The following is a 27043-nucleotide window of genomic DNA, read 5'->3' as shown; positions in this document are numbered from 1 at the left end:
GGCAAATCCACACTGCTCCTAAAATATCTTAAGAAAGATTTTTCTCCTTACTAGCTGTTAATATTCAGTGTTTATTCTTGCCACAATACCATTTTCTGTATTACAAATAATTTACCCAAATTAATAAGCTGCAAAGAAAATCAAACACAGGACCAGTGTACTAAATGCATAAATACTATCACAAGCATTAAATGCTTGCATTACCAATTGCAAGAGGTTAAAATATTCCTTTTTCAGAAAGCGTATTTTAAATAACATGGGCTTTGCTGTCTGTTTTAATATTTTTTTGTCCTGTGTTACAGCTATGTTATTTTAGAATTTTAAAGTTTTAAACAACTTTAAATGTTCATTACGAGTGTTTATATGAGTTTTTAAGGAATTTTGTCATGTTTTTATTAGTTTATTTTAGCTATGTTTTGTATTCTGAACTTTCATTATGAATGTCCTTTATGTGAGTCGCTTAGGGATTTTAAGTGGGTTATAAATAAAGAAACCATAAACCATAATACAATTAAAAGCACTGATAACATGCATAAACTAGCTTGTGATAGTGTCAAGGTCATCTTTTTGGAAGGGTTAAGGAGGGAGGAGGAAGAGAATATCTGGAGTACTGCTCTAAAGCTCACCCTACCAGAGTAGCCCCTTCCCCCTCATCACTTTGGAGAGCTTGTGGGGTGGGCCTGTGTGGTGGGATCTGCTCACCATGCTTCTGCCGCTACTTCTGACTGGGTTTACTGACTGGCTCTGTTACCCAATGCCACTGCTCTTCTCCCTCCTGCAGGGGCTGCTCATGGTGCTGCAACCCAGACACTATTTCAGGGATTATGGCTACTATCAGCCCTGCAGTCATGTCACTGCTTCTGCTCCTTCTGTCAGACCCTTCAGCTACCAGCTAGAAATAAACTTTAGGGCTGACAGGCCTTTGCTCTTCCATGGATTTTGGCTCTTAAAGGAGCACCGCCCCTAATTAAACAGACAGCAGAGTTGCTTACCTGTAACAGGTGTTCTCCCAGAACAGCAGGATGTTAGTCCTCACATATGGGTGACATCATCAGGATGGAGCCCATCACGGAACACTTTTGTCAAAGTTTCTAGAACTTTGACTTGGCACACTGGGCATGCCCAGTATGCCAACAACCCTGCATCCAGCAGGGGTTCCCCCCTCAGTCTCGTTTATAGTAAAAGTACGAGCAAAAAATAAAATAATAAATCGTAAGCGAACCCAACTCCGAGGGGTGGTGGGCGGGTTTCGTGAGGATTAACATCCTGCTTCCAGGTAAACAACTCTGCTTTCTCTCAGGACAAGCAGGATGGTAGTCCTCACATATGGGTGAATAGCGAGCGGAGGATGCCCGAGTAAATGTACCAAAAGCACCCAATGATGTGCAACAGGCACAACAACAGGGGTGGGTTTGGTTAAGAGGGCAGCCTGAAATTCCCAGTGGGTTGCTGGAAGAAAGTTGGGTTATTAAGCTGAGAATAAATAGCGCAGGACTGGCCAAAAATGGAATCTTGCCTGCCAGCCTTGTCCAGACAATAATGAGTTGCAAAGGTATGGAGAGAACTCCCTGTAGCAGCCCTACAGATGTCGGTAAGAGGCACCGATCGGAGGTGCGCTACTGATGTTGTCATGGCTCTTATAGAGTGCGCTTTCACACGTTCCTGTAGCGGAAAGCCTGCTTGCTGGTAGCAGAAGGAAATACAGTCCGCCAGGCAGGAGAATAGGGTTTGCTTGCCCACCAGAACTCCCAGTTTGGTTTTATTAAAGGAGACAAACAGCTGGATGGACTTCCTATGGGCTGCAGTGCGTTCCCAATAAAAGGCTAGCGCATGTTTGCAGTCCAAGGAATGCACAGCTTGCTCACCTGGATGTGAGTGGGGTTTTGGAAAGAAAGTAGGTAGTATAATGGATTGATTTAAGTGAAATTCAGATCCTACCTTTGGTTAAAATTTAGGATGAGTGCGAAGCACCACACGATCATGGAGAAATTTTGTGTAAGGTGGGTATGTTACCAGCGCCTGTAGCTCACTGACTCTGCGAGCTGAAGTTATAGCTAGGAGAAAGAGCACTTTCCAAGTGAGATAACGCAGCTCGCAGGAGTGTAGGGGCTCAAATGGAGGTTTCACGAGCTGCGCTAATACTACATTGAGGTCCCAGGCAGGGGCCGGAGGACAAAGTAGGGGCTATAGATGTAGTAAGCCTCTCATGAAGCGCACTACAAGGGGTTGCGTCAATATCGACCTTGTGGTAAGCAGCTATGGCACTGACATGGACTCTGATGGAGGAAATTTGTAGACCAGACTCCAATAGGGACCAGAGGTAGTCTAGGAACTTCGTTGTGGGGCAGATAAAAGGATCTATTTCCTTTGACGTGCACCATAAGGAAAATCTTTTCCATTTGGAACGATAAGATTTCCTAGTAGAAGGCTTCCGTGAAGCTACAAGGACTTGGGATACAGTATCCGAGAGGTTTAGAGATTGTAGAATCAACCTTTCAACATCCATGCTGTCAGGGACAGGGCCTGGAGGTTTGGATGATACAGTTGCCCGTTGTTCTGCGTTTTCAGAGACGGATCTGCTCCCAGGCGAATTTGTTGATGGACTGAGAAGTCACGAAGGTTGGGAAATCACACCTGACGCAGCCAGTAAGGGGCTATGAGAATAATTAAGCCCGGGTCTTATTTATTTAGTAAGGTTTATATACTGTCATTTGGATCAATTCCTTCACAACGGTTCACATGGCACATAATATAAATTAATAAAGTACAAACAATAAAATTAGTTCAAGTGCCAAACATCTAAATAAATACATTACATTGTAGTCAAATTAATAAAATAATAAAATGTTAATATTGATATTTCTAAAAACAATCTATAGCATAAAATGACCATCAATCTTAAAATCCTATGCACAATATAAAAAACATTGAATAAAACAATTCTTAAAACCTACACACATAGTAAAATTAGTAAAATGAAATAAAACAATTCTGTGTGTCATTGCTCTCGTATGTAAATGCCTGTGTGCACAACCAAGTTTTAAGATCGGATTTAAAACATTTATACTCTGTAATCACTCTTAATTCTTGTGGCATTGTGTTCCACAGTGTTGGGCCTTGTCGTAACTTCACGAGAGTCTTGCTGATGAGTGGAAGTGGAGGGTAAGCATACAGGAGACTCTGACCACAAGAGGGCATCCCTTGGGGGTGTCCTGTAACTGCGATGTAGTGAGCAGAAGTTTTCCACACTGCGGATGTGAATTGGTGCAAAGAGATCTGTGTGTGGATAGCCCCACCGCTGGAAGATTTTCTCTGCTACCATGGGATTTAGGGACCATTCGTGGGGATAAAAGGTCCGATTCAACTTGTCTGCAATCACATTGTCCATGCCTGCCAGGTAGGTTGTTCTCAGGAACATGGAGTGAGAGAGAGCACAGGCCCATATCTGTGCTACTTCCTAACATAGCAGTACGAGCCCATTCCACCCTGTTTGTTGATGTTCCACATCGCTACCTGGTTGTCTGTTTGGACTAGGATTGTCTTGTTGGATAGGCAATCCCAGAAGGCCATTAGGGCATACCTTATTGCCCTGAGCTCCAGAAAATTTATCTGCTGTTATGATTCTGCTGCAGACCAGGTTCCCTGAGTTTGAGGTTGTTGACATGGGCTCCCCAACAGAGGTTGGAAGCATCTGTTGTCAGTGTTATTTGAGATTCTGGAGATGGAAAAGGTAGTCCCTCTGAGAAGAATGGACTCCTGAATCCACCAAGCTAGCGAGAGATGAAGCTGCTTGGTGACGTGGACAACGCTGGACATTGGATGGTGGGCCTGAGACCACTGGGACTTTAGGGTCCATTGTGTTACTCTCATGGCTAGATGAGCCATTGGAGTAACATGAACTGAGAATGCCATGTGACCCAACAAGGTAGAAAATGATGAGCAGTTATGGATCGATGAGTCTGTACTAGTTTTGCAAGGGTTGCAAGAGTGTGTACCCGATCCCTTGGGAGAAAAGCTTTTGCTGGTATGGTGTTTAAATCCACTCCAATGAAGAAGAGGATCTGTGATGGAGTCAGATTGAATTTCGGATAGTTTATGAGAAATCCCAATGACAGTAATAGCTGTAGGGTTAGATGAAGGGAGTTTAGAATTGCCTTTTCGGACGGAGCCCTTAGCAAGTAGGGGTAGACATGGATGCTCTGTCGTCTTTCGTACGCTGCTACTACTGCCAGGCATTTCGTAAAGACTCGAGGTGCCGATGCTAGGCCGAACGGTAGTACCAGATACTGGAAGTGACTGTGTCAGACTAGGAAACGGAGGTATTTTTGGTGAGACAGGGTTATCACTATATGCGTCTTGTAGGTCTAAAGAGCAAAGCCAATCTCCCTTTTGGAGAAGAGGGAGTAGGGAGCCTAAGGTTACCATTCTGAACCTTTCCTTTTGCAGATGTTTGTTTAAGGTGCGAAGATCCAAGATTGGTCGAATTCCTTCTTGGGGACTACGAAGTAAATGGAGTATCGACCAGTCCAACGCTTGGCCGGTGGCACCGGGACAATAGCTCCCAGAGTCTTTAACCAAGACAGAGTTTGAAGAATCACCTGTTGCTTTGCCTGAGACCCACAAGGAGATACCAAGAATAGATCCCAAAGCGGGTGAGCAAAATACAAAGCGTAACAGATTTATGATATCGAGAACCCATTGGTCCGATGTGACCGTGACCCATTCCTCGCGAATCAGGGAGAGCCATTCCCTGATCTCCGGGAATGGAGGAATGGGCCGGAGCACCTTCATTGGGGAGCTTTGTTGGAGGCGAAACCATGAGAGGTTCTGTTGCGCTGAGGCCGCCTACCACGAAAGGAATGTGCCCAGGCTTGAGACCTTGTCGACGTTTGCCTAGGAACAAAGGAGGAGCCCCTACCTGTATGGAAACTGCGCTGACCCCGAAAACGACCCCAGGACACGCCGAAGGGGCGAGAGGGCCTTGGCTTGTCTTCAGGGAGCTTGTAAACCTTGTTATCCCCTAAGGCCTTAATATGTTGTTCCAGCTTGTCTCCAAACAATAGCTTTCCCTTGAAAGGAAAGAAGCCCAGCTGAGACTTAGAAGAGACATCAGCTGACCAGTTATGGAACCACAGAAGCCTTCTCGCTGAAACCGCCGAAGACATGGTACGCGCAGAGGTATGGAGAAGATTGTACAAGCATCCGCCGTATAGGCAACTGCCGACTCTATGGGGTCCGTCTGTTCAGCCTCCCCCGGAGGAAGCGCCTGAGTTGTGAACAATTGCTGAACCCATCGGAGGGTAGCTCTCTGCATAAGGTTGCTACAGATGGCCGCTCTCACTCCAAGCATTGATGCCTCAAATATCCGCTTGAGGAGAACTTCCAGCTTTCTATCCTGGAGATCCTTGAGAGCTGCCCTTTCCGTCACCGGAATAGTGTGCTTAGCTATGGCCGTGATGGCCGCGTCCACCTTAGGAATTTTGAGAAGATCCAAGGACTCACCTGGCAGCGGATAAAGTTTTTCCATGGCTCTGCTAACCCTTAAAGAGGCTTCAGGCGCATCCCATTCCCGGGACATAATCTGGAAAAGCTTCGGGTGAAAAGGAAAGGTTTGAGGGGGAGCTCGTAGGCCCGATAAAACCGGATCCCCAGAGGAAGAATCCGCCACCAGCTGCGGAGCCTGAATATCCAGTTCCTGTAGCATATGCGGAATTAAAGGGTCTAGTTCCTCCTTGCAAAACAACCGGAGCGCCTGCAGATCATCTCCCTCCACTGGAGCGTCACTATCCACATCATCGCTCATATCCACCGTGGAGGGGTCCTGGAGCGCGGGATCTGGAGGCGTGGAGGGCATCGGAAGCCCCTCGTCAGGAACTGGATGGGGAAGCCACATTCAGCACTCCCCTGGCCCTCTGCAGGTATAAAAACCTTAGCAGGAGGAGGAGATTGCGTATCCCAGTCAGCCTCAGCTTCTAAATATGCCTTGTGAAGCAGTAATACAAACTGTGAAGAAAAAGGGTGCTGTCTCTTTAAGGGCCCCTCCGGAGGAGCTGAGTCAGGCTCCAAAACGCGGGGTTGTTGAGGGCTAAGCGAAGGCGGGGAAAGCGGAGGGAGATCTCCTCCCTCTGAATCCTGTGCAGCATCGGGACCCGAATCAGGCAAGATGGCCGCCATTCCCGTGCCAATCGGGGACGAGGCAGGCCTCTGCCACCGAGCTGCCTGACTGCCCCCCAAGCCGCACAATTGCAGCAGAGCCAACCTGTGACCCGAAATGGGCAGCTGCGAAGGCCCCTCACCCCCGGGATACAGCAGGAGCAGAGGCCTTCGCGGGAGAGCTGTGCTGCCGGCTCTCTTACAAGCCACACAGCGCGACCCACGCGGAATTGAGAGTCAGCCACCAAATAGGGGAATTACCATCCCTGTGATTACTTTACAGGTATTAGCACCCACCAGAGGAATTTCGTCTCTGGACCTGTATAGGAGAGGAGAGAGGGACTGTCCCACCAGTAAATCCCCCAACTCACGCAGTTAAGGAACAAATCTCCAGGTATGAAGGCCGTAGGGCAGTGCCCAGCCTTGCCTGCTCTTATGAAGTGCTCAGTACACTTTCCCCAGTTTCTGTATACTCCCATAGTATCACTTTCGTTTGGTTTTTTTTTGTTTTTTTTGTATTTACTGCAGGTTGATCTAGTCAAAGGACCTAAGGTTTATTTAAAATACAAAACCTTTCAAGCACTTATTAATCAATCACAAATTTTGCCAAGGATCAGGACCGCAGGTTATGCCATCCTTCATCTGCTGGAGTCAGAGAACAACTGAAGGATCGCAGGTGGCACACCGGGTTATCTGGGGGGTGCTTTTCAGCTTTTCTCTGACTCCATCTGCTGGAAGGGAAGCATAACCCAGCAATCTGGACTGATCCTGGTATGTACAGGGAACAGGAATTTTCAACTACCGGTGTTTGTCTAGCTTAGTCCTGAACTTAACTGGACAAACACGCTGAATATTGATCATAAATAAAAACCAGTCAACACTATATATTTCTTTTATATAGATTTAGCTCAGGTCTTTTCATTGGTAACTCAAGGCATGCTACATTCAGGTATCACAGGTATTTCCCTGTCCCCAGATGGCTTACAATCTAAATTTATGCCTGAGGCAAAGGAAGGTGAAATGACTTGCTCACGGTCACAAGAATCATTAGTGGGATTTGAGCCCTGGTTTGCCTGGTTCACAGCCTGCTGGCTCTAATCACTAAGTTAATCTGCCACTGTCCATGAAGAGGATACCTAGGAAGGAAAATTTTGAAAAGCATATCCTCAGGTAAAATAGCGTTTTTCTCGCAGAAATGGGTTTTTCAAAATTGCCCGCCCAATATGAGCATGTCCTGTTCACATGTAAGTTTCCCAGGCTGAGCAGAGATGTTCATGGGGCGGTTGGGGAGGGGTTTGCATTTACACACACACTTTTGGATTTTAAAAATTGCGTGTGAATTTTCACGGAAAATTTGTGCAGATGTTTTAGCAGGTATAATTGTGTAAGTAGATTTGCTGGGATAATTTTCAAAGCCAACTTATGCATAAAAGTCAACTTCGAAAACTGGTGTAACTTATGTACATATTTGCAGTTAATTTATGTGCGAGATTATAAAATGACCCTCTTACAGTGCTGTACTCATAAACCACATTCTTCAATATAGGAAATTTAAGTCCACAATATCTCATACGGTATTGGATTGATAAAATATTTTAAATATGCACCACATGCATCAAACACAACTGGAGACTCACCTGACCGGGAATTCCACCATGTCGTTGATTTTGTCTCGCCAGATGAAACTCCGGAAGGAAAAACGCTTCAGCTGTATAATCAAGACATTTGGAAGCCGCCACAGCATCAGCTGCTTTGATGCCTCTCTGTGCTGCTTACACTTAGGACAGTACCTGAGGAGGGAAGGCAGATATATCAATCAGAATAATACAATGAGTTATTTTGCAGCTGATTACAAGAACAAGACATATCCCATTTAGAAACTTTTGTGCTCTCCCCCATGGTAACATGCTTAATGTAGAAGAGCTGCAGCTAATTTCTTGTACAGTAAGAAAATTATTTTATTACATTCTGCAGCACAGATGAAATATATATCTTTAGAAACTTGAAGAAATCCTGCTACCTTTCTGTTCCGTATATGGGTAGAGCCAATCTAAGCAGCTGTCCCTTTTCTAACTTTATGGGCTTGGTATTGCTAATGCGTCCTACCTTTCCTGCATTACAAAAGCTGATTGTACTACTCCTCTGACATGATGCTCCTGCACACCTAACAAAGATGTCTGTGTGCCACTGCTTCAAGTCTTTACTTTTTCCCATTCTTACCAGGCTTCTTCAGGGGCCAGAACCTCAGGCTTGGTGAAGAGATTGAGGCATTGCTCTAGGGTGAAGTGACCAGCTCGGGCTGCTTCACTGGCAGATCCTGGGTCCTCCACAAACTCCAGCTCCTTTGACTCAACCAATACAAACTCCTTGAGACGTTCATTGTTCTTCCAGACTAAAGCAAGAGAGCAGCTCTCTGGTAGTTCTAACAGTATCTCACCTGTAATGCCAAACACACAGACAAAAAATCTAGTCACTAACTCAATACAAATGGACAGGTATTCCTGGAACAGAGTGGTAGGGAAGTGAACTCATAAGAAATTCAAACAAGTGTCTACTGAATGGGTATCTGGCAAACAATCATACCCAACACATCAATATCACATCAACAAGAAATCATTATCTACAAGCATTAATTCTACATTTATATCTTTAATGATGAGATCCTTAACAAGATTTGTGGAAGTGAAATCAGAGTCCTATTACTACAGCTAATGGTGTTAAAAACAAAAACAAGACAAAAAAAACCTCAATATATGCAATCTAGGAGAACAAATTGTTAATACTATATGTGGGTTATACACAATATATATGGGTTATATTTATAAAACCTATTGAGGAAAAAAAGGAAAATCTAACATATCTACCAAAGCTGCCACTGACCGTATCCAACTGAAAAGGACCCTGGATATGTGACTTAGCACAGATGTTGCTGAAATCCCTGGGTTTTTTTTCCTTCTCAAACTCTAGTCCTGAAAAGCCAGATATTCTGGCCTGAAATATTTGCATCATCTCAGGGGTTGTACAGAGCAAGAGCTAAACTCACCTTTATCCTCCAGCTTCATCTCTTTGTTAGCAGAGTCAATTAGGTTGATGTAAAACTGTGTAGCAGGTGAAGTCAAGGGTACCACTGGTTGCTGATATCCAGGAATAGCAGCTGTAAACAAAGGGACACCATTAGAAGGCACAGAGAGGGACCATCTTAGTGAACTACTAGTTTCCATATTTAAAAAAAAAAAAAAAAAAAAAAAAAAGCATTCACTTTATCAGGAAATGCACTACAGCAGCAGTTTCCTCTCTCTGAGAAAAACAGAAAGACTACAAACAGCATGATATACGTAGGCTGCATAAGCATTAATATACCTGTTTAACTCTGACAATGTTCATGTAAATCACACTCATTTCACACATAAAAACACAGATGAAAAGATTTCAGGATACAATAGGTTTCCACTGCAATCACTAGTGCTGCTCCATGAATGTTGACCATGAGCAGACTTCACTAGTACAATTTCTGATCCATTGAAATGTGTGGTAGTAAATAGTTCCAGATACTCTTTTCTCTACAATTTAGGATATTCACTACAAGGAAGGTCCACTGTGCATCATTTTTGTACCTCAGAAAAAGCATGGTGGAAGAAAGCATGCTGCGTGGAAGAGGATTATTTTTTTTATCTATGCTTATTAAGATGTAATCAATTGCAACAAAACTATCTTCTTAAATCTGTGTACAAATTTCTTACCCTGCATAATACTATGCAAACATTTTGACATGGATGCATGTATCAGAAAGGTGAAAGATGAATGAGTATTTTTACAACATACAAATAAGTCTGGGAACACGTAATTGAGAAATTACTTACCTGATAATTTTGTTTTCCTTAGTGTAGACAGATTCAGGACCAATGGGTTATATGCTCCCCCGATAGCAAATGGAGACGGAGTCAGGTTTCAAAGCTGAGATCACCTTAGATACACCCCTGTAGTGACCTCAGCCCTTCAGAATTCTCTTCAAAGCCATTGTGGACATACTATTGAAAAAACTTGATTAAAACTTGATTAAAAACGAATAACCGAAACTGTACTCAACCAAACGCTGAATCCCAGCAAGATTATAGATGCCCTGATCTAGGGATTGGGCGACGGCTTACCCGTAACCTCTTGGAATCGATATTCACTTCATGGACGATTCCTTGGCACCATTCTTGGGAAGCCGTGGGCAGGATACTGAGTCCATCCGTCTACACTAAGGAAAACAAAATTATCAGGTAAGTAATTTCTCCATGCCCTAGCATGAGGCCAGATGGACTCAGGACCAATGGGATGTACAAAAGCTATTCCCAATTGGGGTGGGAGGCTGCCCATTGTCCGGTTAGCACCACCCTTGCAAAGGCTGCGTTTTCTTGGGCCTGAATGTCCAGGCGATAGAACCTGGAGAAGGTGTGCAAGGAAGACCATGTCACTGCTTGGCAGATGTCGACAGGAGACAGGAGCTTAGCTTCTGCCCAGGATACTGCCTGAGCCCTAGTGGAATGAGCTTTAACCTGAAAGGGTAATGGCTTTCCTGCCTCTACATAAGCTCCTATGACGACCTCCTTGATCCAGCAAGCTATGGTATGCCATGAAGTTGGTTCGCCCTGCCTCCTTCCTCTGTGAAGAAGAACAAACAAGCGGTCTGTCTTGCGCACTGGTTCTGAAAGTTCCAGATACCGCATCAAATTCCTGATGTTTAAATGATAGAGGCGGTATTCTTCCGTGTCCTTGTGCCTATCTAGGGATGGCAACAAAAGGACTGATTCACATGAAACTCAGACTACCTTGGGCAAGAAGGGTGGAATGGTACGAAGTTCTAATGTCCCTGGGGTCATCTGGAGGAATGGTTCCCTACATGACAGTTCACAGATGCGACAAGCTGAGCATATCGCCAACAAGAACACCGTTTTAACAGGCGTAAGGACAGACTGCGCAGCAGCCGAAAGGAGAGCCCTGCCAAAAATTCCAATACTAGATTAAGATTCCACAAAGGAATCGGCCACTGAAGGGGTACTTTACCCCTTTTAGAAAATGGGCCATGTCTGGATGTACAGACAGATGAGTTCTGTTCATCTCGCCTCTGAAACAAGAGAGAGACGCTACCTGGACCTTCAAGGAGTTAAGGGACAACTCTGTATTCAAGTCGTCCTGTAAAAATTCCAGAACCGGAGGGATTTTGGCCGACTGAGGGGCAACACCGCGTTCCTTGCACCAGGCCTCAAATACTCTCCAGACCCGAACATACACTAAGGAAGTTGAGAACTTCCACGCACAGAGCAAGGTGGTAACTACTGCTGCCAAATATCCCTGCTTCATGAGGCAAGCCCTCTCCAGGGCCTAATTGTAAGACAAAATTGAGTCAGATCCTTGTGAAGGCCCGGACCTTGCTGGACCAGGTCCCTGTGAGGTAGGAGGCACAAGGGGGTCGCCACCAGGAGTCTCCTCATGTCTGCATACCACAGGTGCCTAGGCCAATCCGGTGCCACTAGAAGGACTAAACCCTAGTGGCACTTGATTCTGCAAATGACCCTGCCAGGAAGTGGCCACAGAGGGAAGGCGTATAGTAAGTCCTCTTCTGGACTTCTGCACCGATCCTCAGGCACCGCTGATCTCTTCTGCGACTTAAGAATCGGGAAACCTTCGCATTGTGAGATGCGGCCAGCAGGTCGATGGAAGGGAGGCCCCAGCGATCTACCAGCAGCTGAAAAGCTCTGGCCAACGCTCATTCTCCTGGATCCAGACTCTCTCTGCTTAGAAAGTCTGCTTGGACGTCTTTTCCTGCAAAGTGGGAGGCTGAGATCATTTGTAGATTCAATTCCGCCTATTCCATAAGGAGATCCATCTCCAGAGACACTTGCTGGCTTCTTGGCTCCTCCGTGGAGGATGATGTAGGCTACCGTTGTTGCATAGTCTGACATCACGCAGACCGTCTGACCCTGGAGTAAGTGGCTGAATTGTAGACATGCCAATCTGCCCACCCGGGCTTCCAGGCAGTTTATGCTCCAGAGCGTTTCTTCCTTGGTCCAGCATCCCTGGGCCATCAGTTCCTGACAGTGAGCTCCCCAACCCCGGAGGCTCGCATCTGTCATGAGGACCAGCCAGTTCAGCGGGTTCCTTGCCCAGGTGAGCTTCCTGAAGCTACCGCTGGATCCGAGAACACACCTCCATCGGTAGGTGGAGGCAAATCGAATAGTCTTGAGAAAGCGGGTTCCAACGTGACAGCAGGGAACGCTGAAGTGTCCGCATGTGTGCCCTCGTCCACGGTACTACCTCCAGGGCTGATGCCATCAAACTGAGTACCTGAAGCTAGCTCCACACCTTGGGGCGTATCATGTTCGTCAACAGACGCACTTAGGATATCAACTTCCTTATCTGTGAAGGCGGGATGAAGACCTAGTCCTACTTGGTATCGAACCGTACTCCCAGATATTCCAAGGACTGGGAGGGGCTTGAGGCTGCTTTTGTCCATGTTTACGACCCAACCAAGCTCCTGAAGCAGGGACGTCACCTTGCTGGTCTGCTCACTTGGAGAATCTTTTCCAATGACTTCACCCAGATCAACCAGTCATCTAAGTACGGGTGCACCAGGATTGCCTCTTTCCTCAGTGCCACCGCTACAACCACCATAATCTTGGAAAATGTTTTGGGGGCGTTGGCCAGCCTGAAGGGCAGTGTGCGGAACTGATAATGGCGGCCCAGTATGGCAAACTGTAGGAAACGCTGATGTTCTTGCCAGATTGGTAGGCTTCAGAGAGGTCCAGGGAGGTTAGGAACTCTCCCAGTTGTACGCTGGCTAAGTTAGTTCTTTCTTCTTATCCATCAATTACTCCCCCTTTCCCGTCTCGATATCTCACCAGGCATTGGCCTTCGTTTTCCTTCTTATTATTAAAGTTATTTTTTAATATTATGTTATTACCTTATTTTATCATTATCATTACAACATTATATGATAGTGTATTTCTAATGTTTCTAATGTTTCACATGTGTTATTGTTTCCGCATGTTCATTATACCCATGTTTCATTGTATCCACCATCCGGCGACAGTAAAGTTTCATGTAAACCGGTGCGATATGTATCCTATACAGGAACATCGGTATATAAAAGTTAAAAATAAATAAATAAATAAATCACGGAGTGCAGAGTTTCCATGCGGAAATGAATTACCTGTAGGTGTCTGTTGACACTCTGGAGGACCAGGATGGGGTGAAAGGAACCCTTGTTCTTGGGTATGATGAAATAGATGGAATAACGTCCTGTATTTTCCTAGGACGCAGGTACTGGAATTATAGCCCTCAATTTGAGAAGCCTTATCAAGGCTTCTTGTGTTGGGAGTGGCAAGGAGTGCTGCGAAACTCCAGTGCATATCCTTCTCATATGACATCCAATACCCATTTGTCCGACGTGATTTCGACCCACAGCTGGTAGACGAGGGATAGTCGACCCCCTATCTCCTCATTCCGTGGATAGGTCGGCAAAACTTCATTGGAGAGTTCAGGCTGAACCTGAACCTGCCCCTCTCTTGTGCTGTCGGCTCTGAAAGGACTGAGACCACTCTGAGGACAGAGGTCTCTGAAATGCAGAGTTTCTGTACAGCCGATAGTGTTGGGCACCCTTGGATCGACCCCTTATAGGTGAGGGGCGCAGTGATTGCTTTCTCTTATCTTCCAGTAGCCGGGGGACTGGAGATTCACCCCACTTACTGGCCAGCTTTTCCAATTCGCTTCCGAAAAGGAGTGATCCCTTAAAGGGCATCTTTGTGAGGTTTGCCTTAGAGGTCATGTCTGCTGACCAATTTCGCAGCCATAGCTGTCTTCTGGCCACGATCACAGAGGCCCCTACTCTGGCCGAAGTATGGACTAGATCAGAGCCCGCGTCAGCTAAAAAGGCAGCGGCAGGCTCCACATATTCTCTGGAATACACCCCTGAATCATCCACCTCTCTAGAGAGGAGCAGGCATGAGCAAGCCACCAGGGCACAGCAGGGAGCAATCTGTAAGGACATTGCTGTCGCGTCAAAGGCTTGCCTATCATACGCATCTTTTAAGGCCGCTCCTCCCTCCACTGGGATAGTTATTTACTTCAAAACAGCGCAGACCAGCACATCCAATTTAGGAAAGTGCAGGCATTCTCTCGCTGCCGGATCCAGTGGGTATAGAGATTCTAATGCTCAACCACCTTTAAATCTCGCTTCAGGAGGATCCCATTCCAGGTCATTCAACTCCTGGATGGTTTCCAGCACCGGAAAATAGCAAGAACTTTCCGTAGAGACACCAGAATGGGATTCTTCTTAGGTTCCGTCATGGAGTCCACCTCAGGAACTCCCAGCATCTTCAGAGTCTGGGAAACTAGGCTGGCAATTCGTCTCTATGGAAAAAACATAACATGGTCCGATATGCTTCTAAGTCTGGAGGGATTTCTCCATCCTCCAAGGAATCTGGATCTCCTTTTTTGTCCGTGCTGTAGGAGTCCCTGCCAGAAACACCCTTGGTGATGTCTGCCATAGGGCTGGGAAAAGGAGGCCTTGATTCCATCCGGACAGGGGCAAGAGAAGCAGACTGTGCCTGTATGAAGCCTTGGAAAAATTCCACCCAAGAGAAAGGAAAATTAGTTTCTTACCTGATAATTTTCGTTCCTGTAGTACCAAGGATCAGTCCAGGACACCTGGGTTGTGACTCCGCACCAGTAGATGGAGACAGATTAAAACTTGTGGGCGGAGCCATATATAAGCCCCTGTGCCAGTCACAGCCCCTCAGTCATACGTAATGTCAAAGTAGAAAAATCCAAAAGCCAACATAGCTAACCATAGAAACTTACTAAGTAAAATAACTCCAACACCCCTACAGGAAAAACAGACTCCCCAACCGGGAGAGCGAACAAAACAAGGGGTCAGCGTATTAAAAAAACAACAATGAGCGGACTCTCCATTACTATAGCGCCACACTGCGGGCGGGATCCTGGACTGATCCTTGGTACTACAGGAACGAAAATTATCAGGTAAGAAACTAATTTTCCTTTCCCTGTACGTACCAGGATCAGTCCAGGACACCTGGGATGTACCAGAGCTAAGTTATCGAGGGTGGGAAGCAGAGAGTCCCACTCGGAGTACCCTCTCTCCAAATCCCCCAGCATCAGTAGCTTGAACATCCAATCGGTAATGTTTAATGAAGGTATGCAACGATTTCCAGGTAGCCGCCCTGCAAATCTCTTGAGGCGACACCTGAGAAGATTCCGCCCAAGACGCAGCATGAGATCTCGTCGAATGAGCTCGAAGACCCACTGGCGGTGTTTTACCGCGCAGAATGTACGCGGAACCAATGGCCTCCTTGAGCCAACGGGCGATCGTTGTGCAGGACGCCGCAGAACCTTTCTTCGGACCCGACGTCAACACAAACAGATGATCCGTTAATCGAAAAGAATTTGTGACCTCTAGATAGCAAAGAAGAGACCTCCGCACATCTAGTTTTCTCAAATCCCTCAACTTCGGGTCGGAAGATTCCCCAACCGCGAAAGCGGGAAGTTCAACCGATTGATTCAAATGAAAAGGTGATACGACCTTAGGCAAGAAAGAGGGAACGGTCCGCAAGGAAACCCCTGAATCGGAAAAGCGCAAGAAGGGCTCTCTGCAGGACAGAGCTTGCAACTCAGAAACCCGGCGAGCCGAAGCAATGGCTACCAGGAATACAGTCTTTAACGTGAGATCTTTGATCGTAGAACGCTTCAGAGGCTCAAAAGGAGCTGAGCATAAGGACAAGAGCACCCAGTTGAGGTTCCAAGAAGGACAAGGGAGCCGCAAAGGAGGACAGAGGTGTTTCGCCCCCCGAAGGAAACGGGAGATATCTGGGTGGAGAGCCAGGGAGACTCCCCGAATCTTACCACGCAAACAACCAAGCAACGCGACTTGGACCCGTAGGGAACTGCACGCTAAGCCTTTGGCCAGCCCAGCCTGGAGAAAAGCCAAAATATCGGGAATAGCAGCGGAAGTGGGATTAATACCCCGCTCCACGCACCATTCCTCAAAGACTACCCAGACTCGAACATAAGCCAGAGACGTAGACTGTTTCCTGGATCTCAGCAACATGGCAACTACCGCGTCCGAGTAACCTTTTTGCTTCAACCGATACCTCTCAAAAGCCATGCCGCGAGACAGAAGTGATCCACATCCTCCAAATAGACGGGACCCTGACGAAGGAGCCCCGGAAACCCCTGTAGACGAAGGGGTGCCGCCACCGACAACTGGACCAGGTCCGCAAACCACGGACGGCGCGGCCACTCCGGCGCCACCATGATCACGTCGGACGGGTGCAATTCTATGCGCCGCAGTATCTTGCCAATCATGGGCCACGGTGGGAACACATACAGTAGCACCTCCACCGGCCAGGGAAGTGCTAACGCGTCGACCCCTTCTGCTCCTCTTTCTCGGCTTCGACTGAAAAATCTCAGAGCCTTTGAGTTGTTCCACGTGGCCATCAGGTCCATGTGGGGCGTTCCCCAAGTCCTGCAAATGAGAAGAAACGCTTCTTCCGCTAGCTCCCACTCTCCGGGATCCAGGTGGTGTCGGCTGAGGAAGTCCGCCTGGACATTGTCGGCTCCTGCTATGTGAGACGCAGCGAGATCGCTGAGATGCCGCTCTGCCCAGGCCATCAAGGAACGCGCTTCCTCCGCTACTTGAGGGCTTTTCGTCCCGCCCTGGCGATTGATGTAAGCCACAGTGGTAGCGTTGTCCGACAATACTCAGATCGCCTTTCCTCGTAGAAGGGGTAGAAAAGCTTGCAATGCCAGACGGACCGCCCTGAACTCTAGGCGGTTGATAGACCACCGGGTCTGATCTTCTGACCACAGACCCTGAACCGATTTCCCTTGGCAAACTGCACCCCAACCGGTAAGACTGGCATCCGTGGTCACCACTGTCCAGTTGGGAAGAAGAAGAGATACTCCGCAGGAGAGATGTTTGGAATCCAGCCACCAGCCCAGGCTGGAGCGCACCTGACTCTCGAGAGGCAGTGGAAGATAATATTCCTCTGAAATCGGTTTCCAGCGGGACAACAATGAAGACTGCAGTGGCCGCAGGTGAGCGAACGCCCAAGGGACTAACGCCAGCGTGGAGGCCATAAATCCGAGAACTGTCAGGTAATCGCAGACTCGCGGACGGTGCTGAGACAAAAGACGTCGCACCTGAGACTGTAGTTTGCATATCCGATCCTGAGAGAGAATCACTCTGCCCCGTTTTGTGTCGAAAACGGCTCCAAGGTACTCCAAGGACTGAGTGGGTTCCAGATGACTCTTGTTGTAGTTGACCACCCAGCCCAGGGACTGCAAGAATTGTAGCACCCTGGCTACCGCTTGCCAACACAGGCTCTCTGACTTCGCCCGAATCAGCCAATCGTCGAGGTAAGGGTGAACCAGGAGGCCTTCCCGACGTAAGTGCGCCGCCACTACCACCATCACTTTTGTGAATGACCGAGGTGCTGTCGCCAGGCCGAACGGAAGAGCCCGGAACTGGAAGTGTCTTCCCAGAATGCAAAACCGCAGGAACCGCTGGAACGCTGGTTGGATGCCCACATGAAGGTATGCTTCTGTGAGATCTAGTGACGCAAGGAATTCGCCTGGCCGCACTGACGCGATCACCGAACGAATGGTTTCCATCTTGAAGTGAGGGACCCAAAGGCATCTGTTGACTCCTTTCAGATCCAGTATGGGTCGGAAAGTGCCATCCTTCTTGGGAACTATGAAGTAAATGGAGTACCGGCCTTTGCCGTACTGATCGGCCGGAACTGGAGAGATGGCCCCCAAGCTTTCTAGTCTTTGGATGGTGTCTAGCACCGCCGCCTTCTTCCTGGGATCCTTGCAAGGCGAGACCAGGAACTTGTCCGCTGGGATGCGAGCAAACTCTAACTCGTAGCCATGTCTTATCACGTCGAGGACCCACTGATCCGACGTCATGCTGGCCCATTCCTCGAGAAATAAGGATAGACGCGCCCCCACGTTTGGAACAGCGTGCTGAGGGCGCGACGAGGGATGGGCCGGCCGAACTTCATTGCGAAGGCTTGGAACCCGCACCCGACGGGGCTCCTCCTTGCCTGCCAAAGCATTTGCTGCGAAAGGACTGCTGCGAGTGAGTGTTTCGAGAAGAGGCCGGCCTATACGAGGGTCCGGTGGATCTTTGCGGCCTGGACTTCCGGGGACCCCGGAAACGGGCTCTGCCGGAAAACGAAGAGCGCGACCGGGTCCTATCCTCTGGCAGCCTAAACGCTCGGTTCTCACCCAGGGAAACCATCAAGTCATCTAACTCCTTACCAAACAGCAATTTCCCTTTGAAGGGCAATGCCCCGAGGTGAGCCTTGGACAAACCATCCGCCGCCCAGTTGCGCAGCCAAAGGAGACGGCGTGCCGACACCGCTGCCACCATGGACCTAGCTGAAGTGCGTAAAAGATCATGGAGCGCATCGGCCCCATATGCGATAGCTGCTTCCAACCTGTCTGCTTGGGAAGCCTCCTCCGGAGAGAGACCCGCATTCGCCTGCAGTACCTGGGCCCAGCGCAGACTAGCTCGCATAGCGAAGTTCGTGCAAATGGCGGCCTGCACTCCCAGGGCGGAAACCTCAAAAATCTTTTTGAGCTGTACCTCCAACTTTCGGTCTTGAATATCCCGGAGGGCCGTCGCTCCCGTGACAGGGATGGTAGACCTCTTCGTGACAGCGGACACCGCCGAATCCACCTTTGGGAGTCGGAGGAGCTCCAGCGCCTCCTCTGGTAAAGGATAGAGTTTATCCATGGCCTTGCTGACTTTCAAACCTAACTCCGGAGTATCCCATTCCTTGAAAAGGATATCCGTGGACGAGAAATGAAAAGGGAAGGCGACCGCCGGTCCTGTGAGGCCGAGCAGAACAGGATCCATATTCGCCTCCTGGTGGACCACCACCGGAGGAGCTTCAATTCCCAATTCTTGGAGAATGGCCGGGATGAGAGGTGCCAGTTCCTCTCTGCGGAATAGCCGCACCACCTTGGGGTCGTCCCCTTCTGCAGCCTGTGCAGCTTTCTCTGCAATGGGCTGTGCAGTACCATCCACTGCTGCCTTCCCGGCCCCCGTCAGGGGCTCCTCGGAGGACTCTGTATCATCCCCAGGGGAATCCTCGGGATCCGATTCTTGCAGCACCCCCCTGGGAGGCTGCTTCCCCCGGGACGCACCGTGGGCGATCTCCGCGCCCTTCCTGGCTTTCTTTTTCCGTAGAGGGGACCCGTGGTCGGCCGCACGCGAGCCATTCCCCCGGATGCGTCTGCTGCGCTTGTATCTGAGGACTTTGCGCAGTAACAGCGCAAAATCCTCCGAAAATTCACCAGAATCCGAAGAATCACTCTCGGAAGCCCCCTGGGACCGAAGCCCCTCCGAGGGAACCTCCCCCGCCGTGACACGCTGCGGGGAAAGCGCGGGAGGAAAGGAAGAGGCCCCCACCGTTTCCCGCGAAATTTCCCGGCCGGTGGCCAAGATGGCCGCCACTCCTGCACTAACCGGGAAAAGTTCCTGAGGCCTGTCAGCGGAGCTACCACCGCGCGACCCGGGAACGAGCCCCCTGCGGCGCTACCGAGGGTCCCTCATCACCCAGGACGCAGGCTGAACAAAGGCTGTCCCTTGAGAGACGCGCACGCGCCGAGCCGCAGGCCCTGCACTGTGCAGCACGCGGCATGCCGGCGAAAACGCAGGAAGAAAAACGAGGCCGCGCCGAAAAAATTACCACAAAAAAATCAAAAAATTTCAAAATAAGCAAACTGCGCAATTCGGCAACCTCCCCCCTGCCAACGACGCCCCCCCCCCACCAACTAAAACGGAGCAGCGACGCCAGGCAACAGAGAGCCGCAAAAATAAAAGTAAAACTTTTTTTTTTTTTTTTTTTTACAAACAAAAAACCGCTGTCCCTGGTTCTGAAAAGCCCTTATTCCTGCAGGGGTGAGTGAACCAGGCTCCCTGGTGTCACCCCTGACGCTGCCACTAGCTCAGCCGGGTCCTCAACCCTGGCAGCGGCCTCAACCGGGGGAGGGTAGTCCCCTCAGGACCTCTCAACTCCCCTGGGAGGCAGGGCAACCGGGAAAGAATTAAAAAGAAAACCCAATTTAGCTCAAAAAATCAGACCTAACCAAAAACTAACTCAAAAAATCAAACCTGACAAACAACCAGAATCAGGTCAGGCAGGGCTGTGACTGGACCTGCACCATCTACTGGAGACAGAGTAAGACTGAGGGGCTGTGACTGGCACAGGGGCTTATATATGGCTCCGCCCACAAGTTTTAATCTGTCTCCATCTACTGGTGCGGAGTCACAACCCAGGTGTCCTGGACTGATCCTGGTACGTACAGGGAAGGCTGCCGGGTCCATACCTAGCCCAGGAAGAACTGGATTAGGTGCCACTGAATTTCCTTCTCCTACGGAAGATTCAGCCCCGGGATTATTCAGATCCAGGATGCTTCTGGTTAAGGTTGTGGCTGACCCATCCTCCGAATGGGAATAACTAGGCTTGGTAAAGTCTGGGGAGGTCAACTCTCCCTGGGGCTCCTCACAGTGCTGACATAGGAAAGAATCCAAGTCAAACTGAGTAGCCCTAAAATGGCAAGCAGCACAGAGAGAATGGCACTTATGTTTCTTTGCTGCCAGAGCCATTAAAGATGGCAGTTGTGAATTTAGCTGGCTCGCACCTGAAGACTTTGTGTGCTCCTAAGCGGGCTGTGGAGAGGCGCACGCACAGCCCATGTGCTTAGAAATTCTGTGCCTAAGTAGTTGTGTGCGTACGTGTGCCCGCACACACCGTGCGTACTGACGCTGTATGGAGGGCAATGCAAGGTGCACAAAACCGCATGAAAGATGGCACCGGACCATTATGCGGTGTGCTGACTAAGTCTGAAGCAGGGCCTAGCCCACTGTGGGGGGGGCTGCTCAACCTGCTCAGATGCCCACTTCCCTTTGCAGCAATGGAATGGGAATGACGTTAGTACAGTGCGCCAAGCAAGGAGACCAGAGGAAGACTTACCAAAACCCCTCCAAAGTTTCTGAATGGGAAATCCTCTTTTTTTTTTTTTTAAATTTACCTGGGCTCAGCGCTTACTGGCTGAGACACAGTCAGTCTCCGGCTGCGGGGGGAGAGGGCTTTGGCCATCACCACTGCGCTCGGTTTCCTGCACCCAAAACCTTTCAGCTGCTTTAGCAGCAAATCCACACCGGGAACTGGCTGCCAGACCAAGGCACACCTCTGAGGGATCTCAGAAATTGCCTCAGAAATTCTTAAATGGGAGAGGGTCCTTTAGGTATCACCACAGGAGAGTGGAGCTCAATCTTTCTCCAATTTGAAGGTAAAATTTCCTCTTCTAAAGAGTACTGCGATACCGATAGGGAAGGCATGTCCACATCTGCTAGGAGACGGAGAGATAATGAAGGCCTGAGGTCACTGTAGGGATGTATCTAAGGTGACGTCAGCTTTGAAATCTGACTCCATTTCCATCTGTTAGCAGGGGAACATATAACCCATCTGGCTACACGCTAGGAAAAGCTGCACATGAACGAATGCCTGGCTTTTCAAGTTAAAATAGTGTTCCAGCACAGTGGGTCAAGAAATGTTCTTCATCTGTGCAGAGCACTAAGCCCTTCCAAGGTTAAAAAAAAAACAAAAAACAAAAAAACCCAACTATTTTAATCTAAGTTTGAGTTTTCACTATGTGGGGGCACTTCCTCAGATGCCAGCCAAAAAGACAGTGGAAATTAGCTAAGTTCTAAGGTAATTTTACTTTCCATTGGTACACAATTATACTCAAGTGTCATACACTTGTGAGGGACATTTAAATCAGCTGATTCTCTCCTGGTTAGGGTGAAATTTTGCACTTAAAAATGGCAACAGTGAAGAAGACAGACAAGTTGCTAATGGTTAGAAGCAGTTTAAAAATGTTCTTCTAGTTACACCTGACAATGTGCTTTGATCTTTCTAAATGAAAGAAGACCTTACAGGATTTTAAAATTGATTTTATAAAGTGATATTCTGCATGGAACTGCTTGGTAGGAGACTTTTTGGTTTGTTAAGAACACTTTGCTATTAAAAGATAATCCTCTGTACTTGGTCTCTGAGCCTTTTATAGAAGGGATAATTAGTTCTTCACTGTGCTTCATTTCCGCTGCTTCCTGGATTGATTTTTACATCATGCTTGGATGAAGACAACGTCCAAGGCAGCCCACCACCATCAAATTAATGCCAATATAAAGCAGAGAGTTGGATAGTTTTTCTATGATGTGCCTGTGTCATTAATCATGCTGAAGGGACGGAGGTACATCCACCTGCCCCCCTTAAAAAAAAAAAAAAAAAAGCATTGATGGTACATCCTCAGCAGAAAGTTACCTTTTTTTTCCCAAGCGTGGAATACTCAACATTATAAGTGGAATAAAAGAATTTTAAAATAAACATACTGTTATATGAAATTCAAGCAAGAATGCAGATAGCTAACATTTATTTGTGTCTGGTGATGCACCTTTAGTGCAATGGTTCTCAGTTCTGGTGTTTGTTTCCCTGCTCCCTCCCCAATCACCACTCAGTTTTTCAGGATAATTAAAATATGCAAATTAACTTGGTTCACAGACCAAATATAACTAATGAACTCTTATTCTGGAGTATCCTGAAAACCAGACCTATCAAGACCAAAACTGCTTTAGTGGAACAGTGCCATGTTCTATTTCCAGTGAGAAAACAGAGATGTGATTAGACACTATGGGCCCGATATTCAGAGCTATTTCTCCAGCTAAGTTTGGACTTAGCCAGACAAATGGCAGGATTTGAAATTCCCTGCTGGCTGACTGCCTCCAGATAAAAATTGGCCAGGGATGTGTTCCGGGGGGCGCTTCGGGGCAGAGTTAAGTTAGCCAGATAAGTTAACCCTGATTGTGCCATTCAGCAGTCTTAAAGTTTGCTGGATAAATTTATCCAGCTTTCTTTAAGACAGTCGAGTGTATTTAGCAACTAACTTTGCTGGCCGGACAGCAGGTGAAAATGGACCCCTGAATGAAAATTATTCCATGTTTGATTGTGTATGCACAATGAACATCATCGTAACTGAAAATAAGTATCCCAAAAATAGTGCTTACATATTTTAGTTAAAAGGAAAACCTCATTACATACAATTCCAAATTATATTTGGAAAAAACAGATCCATCAATAACAATGTTACTTCCAAAGGTAACAAATGGTACAGTATATCATTTACTGGCGAAAGACAAATAGTGCCAATATTCACGTTAGTAAAAAGGAGAGGGTTGTGGATGCCTGGAATGCCCTTCCGGAGGAAGGGCATTCCAGGCCCAAAGGGGCGTGGGATAAACACTGTGGATCCATAAAGTCTTGAGGATGTGAATGAAGAGGCATGGGGGTGGCTTGCGGGAATGACAGCTACTACCTGATTAATAACCTTATTCAATAAACATGCACACTGTTAATGTGACTCCAACATTGCTCTATGGTTCAACAGCAAGAAGCAATGTAGGAAAAAGGATTTGCATTCACAAATAAGTGTGGGAGCAGCTTGCTTGTTGCAGCGGTTACTACTCCAAACCAAATTAGCCTGCTACTTCACTTTCAATGCATATCCAAAGCAGCTCTCTGCTTCAATGGCAAGGGGGAATGAAGAAAATAGGATTTATATTCAGACAACCACCAACAAGGACTAAATTGCACAGGCTGGGTAAACAAATAAGCATGGGAGTAGCTTGCTTGTTACGGCGGTTGTTACCCTGACCCAATCAAGCCTGATATTTCACTTTGAATACATATACAGCGCAGCTCACTGCTTCAACGGCATGGGGAATGAAGAAAGGATTTATATTCAGACAACCACCAACAAGGACTAGATTGCACAGGCTAGGTAAACAAATGAGTATGGGAGTAACTTGCTTATTACAGTGGTTACTGCCCCTAACCAATTAGGCTCCAGCACTGCTCTCTGTGACTGGGGCAGAGGGAAATTGGAACCAGGGAGTTACCAATAAGGGCCCTGACCTCGGCAGTCAGAGTATCAGATAAGTATGAGAAAAATAAGTGTGAAAGCTTGCTGGGCAGACTGGATGGGCCGCTTGGACTTCTTCTGCCGTCAATTCTATGTTTCAATGTCTCCTGAATGGCTTCCTGCTTGCCATGGGACATACAATGTGAGACCACGAAAGCTTCCCTGATGGGGCAAGAAAATTCTAAAGCATAGTTGTCGTTTATCACTACTAACAACCACTGGTCTGAAATGATCTTGGTCCACTCTGTGTAAAATCATGTTAGATGTCCCCCCAACAGCCTCCCCGAGAGAGTAGACCATCCTTGCTTCATTGTGAAAACTTAGTAGTTCCAGTGCCTTGACTGGAACTATCTCTAGGAGTCTTCAGGAACCCTGAAAGGACTGCTGCCTTCCCAATCACTGCTTCTGCAAGAACACCGAAGAGCTCTTGTTGGGACGAAACTGTCTCATATCCCGAAAACAGGTGTGAGCTGAGAAAGTCTTCCTGCCAGTCTTATCTTCCAGCAGCTTGTTCCCCCCTTTGACTCCCCCAAATGCTTTATCAACTGCTCCAGATCTCTCCAAACAAAAAACTTTCCTTTAAAAGGAAGATTACAGAGCTGAGACTTGGACCAAATATCCGACCAATTCTGTAACCACAGAAGTCAGCAAGTTGATGCTGCTGCAACCACACACCTGGGCAAGGTCCTGATCAAATCATGCAATGCGTCGGCCATATATGTGATCCCGGCCTCAACCTGGGCCGCCTACCTAGCATCGCTGGAATTGGTTAAGGTCTTCTCCTAAGACTTCTGCGCCCAGCGCAAACAGGCCCTTTGCATAAGGCTACCATAGATCACCACCCATAGGCTCAAAGCCAAGATCTCAAACAACCTCTTCAGCTGTATTTTCAGTTTATGTTCCTGAGCATCCTTTAATGCAGCCAACCTTGCCACCAGAATAATAGTCTTTTTGGTGACCACCGATACCGCAGCATCCAATTTAGGCAAGACTAGCATTTGCAAAGCATCATCCATTAAAGGGTATAACTTTACCATTGCCCTTGGCCACCTTCAGCCCCGTTTCCGTAAAATCCCATTCCCGGTTCACTAGTTTCTTAACCTTCTTAGCCAGTGGAAAAGCCTTTGGCGGGCCTCACAGCTAGTCCAGCACAGGAACCACCCCTCCATTAACTGACTCCTCCTAAATCTCCTTAATACCCAGTTCCTTTAGTACCCGGGGAAATAAAGACCTTCAACTCCTCTTCGCCGAACGGGCGAACCACATGTGGGTCATCACCCTCCACAATCGGAACCTTGTCTGGGTCCACAAGATCCTTGTCCCCTTCGCAGATCCTACCCACCGTGTCGCCTGCCAGGTCATCTCCAGGATCATTTCCTATATCAACATCCAGTCCATCCTGCGAAGCATCTGACTCCTCAGATTCACTGTCTCCATCACATTGGGCAAGGCCCAAACAGCGAAGCAGGTCTCCGAAAACCCCTTAGACAGATGCTGTGGCTGAAGATTCAGAGACCATTAACCTCCTGCACTTTTCCTAGCCAGATAGGCCTTGTGCAGAAGCAAGACAAAATCTGTGGAAAAGTCTTCCACATCACTGTGTTCCTTATCTGGCACGGGTCCCTCAGACTGAACATCCCCTCCTCTGATCATCCAACCCAGTCTAGATTGTACGTGAAAGTGGGGGGACAGGAATCCCTCTGTTTCCAAGAGTCTGCTTATCTCTTGCTGTGTGCCTTCATCCTGCTTGCCAGGCTGCAAACATCCTCCCAGGGTTTCCCTGACAGGGCCTTAGGAAAGAATGGCCCTTCTAATGCCTGCCTCACTCTCTGAGGATCCTTCCCCTCCAATGGCACATTTCTGACATAGCACAGTCGAATTAAGCCGAATGCGACAGGTGCCACAGGCTGACAGTTTCCTGTACTCGGAGGCAGAGGCTGGCACCAAATGCTCACATATGGTTTTGGTCTGCCTGCCACGCCAAAATGTTGGCCCTGATAGTGGCACAAATTTGCAGCCGAGCGTACCGCCCTGATGCTCTACCACAGCTGAAAACACTGCCCCGACTCTCCGTCCGTTGCAAGCACTCAGCCTCTCCTCCCCCCCCCCCCCACCCCCACCCCCCCCGAAGGCCAGCTATGCTCCCACACAGCCCGATGGCCTGTCGCTCACTCCTCACTTGTTTTCGTCTTTTTTTTAAAGACATAGCGACCACCAAAGAATAAACCTCAGGCAGAATAAATAAAATACTTCCCTGCTGTGGCACTCTTGGTTATGTAGCAGTGCCTGAAAAGTTTTTATTCTCTGCTTCCATCTGCTGATAGGGATACAAAACCCACTTGGCTGGACTGATCTGGGATACGAATAGGAAAAGCAAATTCTATGAAAAAAATCCTCTCAGGATCAGTGATGCATTCTTTCCTGGAATCCACCCAAGGGACTGAACGGATATAGTGAAACCGGGCCTTCCCCTACATTCTTCTACCCTGTTCATTGTAAAACAAGACTTTGTCTCTGTTATTTTTTGCTGGTTGTAATGTAAACCGAAGTGATAATTAATCTTGTTAATTGAACCTCGGTATATAAAAAGTTATAAATAAATAAATAAATTCTGCGGCAATGCAGGAGCTGCATCTAAGATGACCACCTTTCCTGCACTGCAGGGAAGGGAAGCCCTGCTAGCTGCTACTTCTCTTTCTCTTGGTGTGGTCCCTGCAGCTGCTTTTCAATTTTCTCTCTTAACGCAGTCCTGCAGCCCTGTCCATACCGCCTAACCAGTGCCTGCCCCACTGGCCAGCCGCAGACAGCCTCAATGCTTCTACCGGTCCAGCAATGT

General features: G+C 47.9%; 1 protein-coding gene across 7 annotated transcripts in view; it reads right to left on the bottom strand.

Moving 5' to 3' along the window:
• The window catches only part of USP19 (ubiquitin specific peptidase 19), a 239525-nt gene that overhangs the window by 55355 nt on the left and 157127 nt on the right, over positions 1-27043 (bottom strand). For all 7 annotated transcript variants that reach the window (XM_029601227.1, XM_029601228.1, XM_029601226.1 and 4 more), the window contains 3 exons: positions 9197-9307; positions 8374-8590; positions 7791-7943 (listed from right to left, as the gene is read on the bottom strand). In XM_029601227.1, the coding sequence (XP_029457087.1) occupies positions 7791-7943; positions 8374-8590; positions 9197-9307 (481 nt within the window). The remainder of the gene's footprint in view (positions 1-7790; positions 7944-8373; positions 8591-9196; positions 9308-27043) is intronic.

The sequence above is a fragment of the Rhinatrema bivittatum genome, chromosome 4 (assembly GCF_901001135.1).
Source record: "Rhinatrema bivittatum chromosome 4, aRhiBiv1.1, whole genome shotgun sequence".
Taxonomy (NCBI): Eukaryota; Metazoa; Chordata; class Amphibia; order Gymnophiona; family Rhinatrematidae; genus Rhinatrema; species Rhinatrema bivittatum.
The sequence above is the reverse complement of the archived record's forward strand: the minus strand, read 5'-3'. Positions and strand labels throughout refer to the sequence as shown.